Consider the following 5,874-nt stretch of genomic DNA (forward strand, 5'->3'; position numbering starts at 1 on the left):
TTATGGTCTAATTAAATTTATTTTGATCCTCAAACCTTTAGGAAATGTAAAAAGAGTTGTGCAGCAATTAAACACAAATCATAACAATCGCAGAAATAACATTATGGGCCGTGGCCATGGTCTATGTTCAGCGTCCCTATGAGGAAGGCATTATTATCCTCGTTTTAGAGTTGTGGACACTGGGGCTCCAAGAGGTTAAATAATCTCCCACAATCACACAAAATGTAAGCAGCAGCATCCCATTTCTGTTCTGACTGCAAGCCTGAAACTCAGAGCCATTCGTTCACGCCTTCTCTTTGAGTTCAAAAACTCGAGAGTTACAGATATTTTAAACCTTGTGACACTGATCAGGAACAGTTTTAAATATTCAGTTTCCCCCTCTTCATTCTGTGTCCAAAGAAAAATACACATTCTGTGAGCTGATACCATCCAAACATTAATTCCTCACTTTAAACATCTATGCGATATTAACGACAGAGCACTTCTTGGGCGTTACCCATCAGACACTCCTGGCCAGCCAGCTCGCTGCTTCAGTTCTGACACCCAGTCAAGGCTGTCGTCGTCCTCCTCAAAATCCCTGTGAAGAAACAATTTGGATACTAAGCCTCCATATTAGGGGCACAGCAAGTATTTTTTTTGATGGCTCAAAACAGAACGCCACCATCACAATATTCACATTTTTGGAAAACGAGCTCCATAAGGCAACCGAACGGAGGGAAAACATTGTTATCCCTTCCACAGGATTGCTTCTTTCATGTTTCTACAACATTTGCAAATAAAATCCAACATATTAAAAAATATTAAGTCCAAGCTAAACGATCATAAAATACGGCTCAGTCAGGAATTCTGTAATAATACTGTAACACATTACCCATCCCAGACAAAAGATCAAGATATAAATATTCATTTGTGATGTCAAGTAATATAACCAGTTCCTGCTAAACCTGAAATTAAGGTATAATTGACATCATGCGCACCGACTAACACCATCTAAGTATATCCCAACATACGTGTCCTCTGCATCCAATCTAGGCTCCAGTCTCTCTGGGTCCAAAGTGACAGAATCGTGGCCTCCATCCACACTGTCTGATGCTTCTGTTTCTTCAGAGAGGGGGCCCTTCAAGAACTCTTCTGAGCCTTCAAGAGGAATATTAACAGAAATTATGCCAATTTTAACAGCATTTACTTATTTAGTGAACATAGGACTAAAATCCTCCAGAAGACAGCTGGCTAACTGAGGACAATGCCAGGCCCTATATTTCTTCTGTAGCACCTCCCCACATTACACAGCATGATTTCTGGCATAAAACAGGCCCATGAAGCATCAGTATCGCTATTAAATTTATAAGCAGAACTTTCTTCAAAAGAAGAATGCAGAAAAGTACACTTAAAACCTCCAAATATAAGAACCTATATTAAAGTTACCTTTGTATGGTTGTATTACAGTTGTTTTTCCTTTAAGCTCCCCACCCCCAACTTTTTCCAGTGGTAGAGAAGAACATTAGGGAATGGCAACCACAAGCGTCCCTTCAAGAAATTTTCCAGATGGCAATCGCTTTATTTTTTGCTCATGCAACAATAACCTAACACAAAAATGTGGGCTAAATCTTTATAAAACCCTTCAAAACAGAGCTATGGCAGAGTTTCTGAACAGTGACTTTCCTGAAATGACAAAACCTTTATCACTGGACCAAAAACAAACTCCAGAACAAAATTCACAACCGTTAACCTTCCTGAACACTCCGTCCCGTGTATCCACCTGCGCCCAGGGTTCCTGTGACACAGCCGGGCGGTTCTATCAGGACACATCTCCACAATTCACCTACACTCCTCTAAACCTCTGACGTGAGGGCCACGTTCCCCCCACACTCTTTCAGGGAAGGAACTGTGTTTTATTCTTCCTTCTTCTTCTTTTTTAAATCTTAACCTAGCATAAGTTAGGCACTCAATAAACACTGACCAAATAAACAAATACAACTAAATCTGTTACAGTAAACACAGTTGAGACTTGCCACAGCATTACATGCTTTACTTGGCATAATTTGTCTTAGATCTTAACCTAGCAAGGTGGCTTAATAATTGAATGATCAAACTTATACACACATGTACACACATGTAGACACCCTTAATGCACTGCTTCGGCCTGGATTCCTAAAGAGAGTATTACAAAAGGTGATTTCGTGCAGTTTTAGTGAAAATGTCTGTAGAAACAATAAAAAAATCAAATCCTAATGATTTCTCTTTCTTGGGCTCTATTCAATTCGGCAGAATTCAAGCACAGAGCAAAAGAAATCTTGAAGTTCCTCCAAGTTTACTATGATGGAGTCTGAACTAAAGTCAGTAAAGCAGTGGTGTATTCTGCATGGTAAAAACGGACTACCCTCCAAAGTAGTCCCACCCTTGTTAAAACCAACAAACAAGTGAACAATAAAAAGTAATGAAGGGGCGCCTAGGTGGCTTGGTCCAAGTTTAAGCATCCGACTTCGGCTCAGATCATGATCTCATGGCTTGTGGGCTGGAGCCCTGCTTCGGGCTCTGTGCTGTGTGAGGAGCTTGCTTCAGATTCTCTGCCCCCCTCTCTCTTTGCCCTTCCCCGCTATCACACTCTCTCTCTCTCTCTCTCTCAAAAACAAACATTTAAAAAATAAATAAAAACCAAATAAAAGTAATGAAGCTCCATGGGAAATCTTAATTATGGCTCAAGACTGGCTAAAAAAAAAACTCAAGAAAACCTAAAAAATACAATGTTCTGAATCATTTCATAACTTTAAAATCAGTTATAACTTCTGGGGCATCTGGGTGGCTGAGCCGGTTAAGCGTCTGCCTTCGGCTCAGGTCACGAACTCCTGGTTCACGGGTTGGAGCCCCAAGTTGGGCTCTGTGCTGACAGCTCAGAGGCTGGAGCCTGCTTTGGATTCTGTGTCTCCCTCTCTCTCTGTTCCTCCCCCACTCACACTCTGTCTCTCTGTCTCTCAAAAGTAAATAAAGATTAAAAAAAATTTTTTTTTAATAAAATCATTTACAACTTTAAAATCAAAGTTTCTGGGAGGGACAAATGGGGAATTATTTAATGGGTACGTAATTTCAGATTCGGAAGATGGGAAAAATTCTAGAGATGGATGGTGGTGATGGCTGCACAACATATATGTATTTAATGCCCCTGAACTGCACACCTAAAAATGGCTTACATGGTAAATTTTAGTTTATGCATATTTTACCACACTTTACAAAAAAAATCAAAGTGTTTCCACGGTTACGTAATAGACTTGAGTCACCTGGTCTATATATTGTGTATGTTTGAAACGCCAGGCTGAGATCAGCATTCTTGAGGATGTTCATCAAAGTTTCTGGAGTCTCTTTGAGCCACTGCTTACGGGTGCTATTTTCACTGTACTTTATTACAGAACCACCTAGTTGTGAAAAGGTTAACTGTTAGTGCCACGTAAAAGAGATGTTCAGCATATATCTTCCAGACCATATTTTAAGCTAATTATATTTTACTCTCTACTAAAATCTATTTCACTTGTCTCCATGAGCACTGCTCTCATGCATGACACCCAAGATCTTTCACAGAGTGATAATAAAAACAACAAGAACGACGTCTAGCCCATTAAACAACCATTAGAAAATGTTCTCTAATAACACTGTTCGATCGGACTACTGACCTCTGTCATCCCCGGCCCCTAAACTGGAGGCGAGGATGGCTGCATTTTCCAGAGCCGTGAGAGCTGTGTTGGGCACATTTTTCTCCCACTGTCGCCTGAGAGGACTTGGTGAACTGGCTTTCTTCGGATGGACTGATTTATCTGATTTCAAAATGTTAAAAAGGACTGCTAAGCATATTATTTATTCATCTATATGCACATATATGCTTGAACAACTATACGGAAGTCTTTCTTTTCTTTTTAAACTCACCTCCACTCACAACGATGTTCTTCTAAGTAGTAAAGGGAATGGAAAAAAAAAAAAAAACTCCAAATGAAAAAGTAAAGCTAATCATTAAAGCGAATTTTTAAAAATATTTATATGGGGCGCCTGGGTGGCGCAGTCGGTTGAGCGTCCGACTTCAGCCAGGTCACGATCTCACGGTCCGTGAGTTCGAGCCCCGCGTCAGGCTCTGGGCTGATGGCTCGGAGCCTGGAGCCTGTTTCCGATTCTGTGTCTCCCTCTCTCTCTGCCCCTCCCCCGTTCATGCTCTGTCTCTCTCTGTCCCAAAAAAATAAATAAAAAACGTTGAAAAAAAAAATTTATATACTATACAATGTACAAAGAATGAAGCCCTGAGAGGTTGTATATTTCTGGACATGGTTTCTATGGTAGATAGTGCAACAAATACTGTTTTTTCTAAAGGCTCTTACTGATCAACACTATTCTGTTTTTGTGAGTAATAAAATATTCCTGTACCATGAAATAAATCACTAGATAAGCAAACAAAAATCTGCCAGTCCACTTGCTCACGATACCTACAACCAAGTAAGGTGAAAGTTAGTATTCCTTCCATATTTCCCAGTTCCTCACTTACACGGTGACTCAAATTTGAATAACTTACCTTTCTCTTCATTTACTCTCCTCAGTGCACTTTCGATTGAATTTTTATGAATGCTTTCTAAATCAGTGTCGCTGTACTTTCTACCTTGTTCTTCCCCTTGCTTGAAAAGAGATTAAAAATAAAGATGAAGCAATGCTTGAATTGCTATAAACAAGGTAAAGTGTGCAAAGTCAGCTACCTAAATTTTAAATAAAGATTAATGAATTAAAAAAACATTAATAACTATAGAACCCCATATATAACTGTATGTAGAAGCCATATACATCATACATATGTAAGTTAAAAAACACATACATACCTATTTATGTATATTAAAGTCATACACATTACTAATCATTAATATTGATCGTTGCAACTATGAAGAGGATATATAAAATGACAGACGTCTTTGAGAGGCCTTCACAGAAGCAATGAGAAATGAAAATTTTCAATACGGTTTGCTGTATTGGGCTTTTCATGCTGGAATATCAAAGTGAGATCTTTTATAAAGTTGCTATATATACTCAAAATGTTCCCACTTTTTGGGGTGCCTGGTGGCTCAGTCGGTTGAGCGGCCGACTTCGGCTCAGGTCATGATCTCGCGGTCCGTGAGTTCGAGCCCCGCGTCGGGCTCTGTGCTGACAGCTCAGAGCCTGGAGCCTGTTTCAGATTCTGTGTCTCCCTCTCTCTGACCCTCCCCCATTCGTGCTCTGTCTCTCTCTGTCTCAACAATAAATAAACATTAAAAAAAAATAAAATGTTCCCACTTTTCAGTATTTTTCCAAATCATCTAAGCTTCTGATTTCATGAAGTATAGCAACACACTGTCTAGATGCCACTAAATCTGCATATATTTGAGAAGGAATACATATCCTGTGCCTCGACGGTTTCCAGCGTATAGGTTCTCAATGATTTGTTGAATAAATAAACAGTAGGCTGTAGCTGGCACACTGTTCCTTATTTCTATACAGTGGTTCTCAAACTTCTCTCCCCATATGGCGAAGGACCCACAATAGACAAAGAAGTCAGAATCTCGGCTGGGTAGTGGTGATGAGCAGTTTTAAAAGCCTTGAGAGGGGGACGCCTGGGTGGCTCAGTCAGTTAAGCATGGGACTCTTGGTTTTGGCTCAGGTGGTTTACTGAGTTCGAGCCCCACATTGGGCTCTGTGCTGCCAGTGTGGAGCCTGCTTGAGATTCTCTCTCTCCCTCACTCTGCCCCTCCCCCCTCAATAAATAAATAAACTTAAAAAAATATTTAAAAAACAAAGCCTTGAGGGGATTCCAATGTTCCATTCCCATTAACAGTCACTGCTCCACAGACAGCAGCCTCCAACACCATTCGTGGC

The 5,874-nt window shown here is 40.2% G+C and overlaps 1 protein-coding gene across 5 annotated transcripts in view; it reads right to left on the bottom strand.

Annotated features, from left to right (window-relative positions):
* The window catches only part of NEK3 (NIMA related kinase 3), a 26,117-nt gene continuing 20,243 nt past the window's right edge, over window positions 1-5,874 (bottom strand). For 4 of the 5 annotated variants that reach the window (XM_058686485.1, XM_058686474.1, XM_058686469.1 and 1 more), the window contains exons 12-17: window positions 4,550-4,649; window positions 3,666-3,806; window positions 3,276-3,410; window positions 1,011-1,137; window positions 497-577; window positions 1-387 (exon numbers count right to left, since the gene is read on the bottom strand). In XM_058686485.1, coding sequence (XP_058542468.1) covers window positions 360-387; window positions 497-577; window positions 1,011-1,137; window positions 3,276-3,410; window positions 3,666-3,806; window positions 4,550-4,649 — 612 coding nt within the window. In that variant the 3' untranslated portion in view covers window positions 1-359. The remainder of the gene's footprint in view (window positions 388-496; window positions 578-1,010; window positions 1,138-3,275; window positions 3,411-3,665; window positions 3,807-4,549; window positions 4,650-5,874) is intronic. The other variant, XM_058686480.1, reaches the window with a different exon arrangement.

The sequence above is a fragment of the Neofelis nebulosa genome, chromosome 1, assembly GCF_028018385.1.
Source record: "Neofelis nebulosa isolate mNeoNeb1 chromosome 1, mNeoNeb1.pri, whole genome shotgun sequence".
NCBI classification, from domain to species: domain Eukaryota; kingdom Metazoa; phylum Chordata; class Mammalia; order Carnivora; family Felidae; genus Neofelis; species Neofelis nebulosa.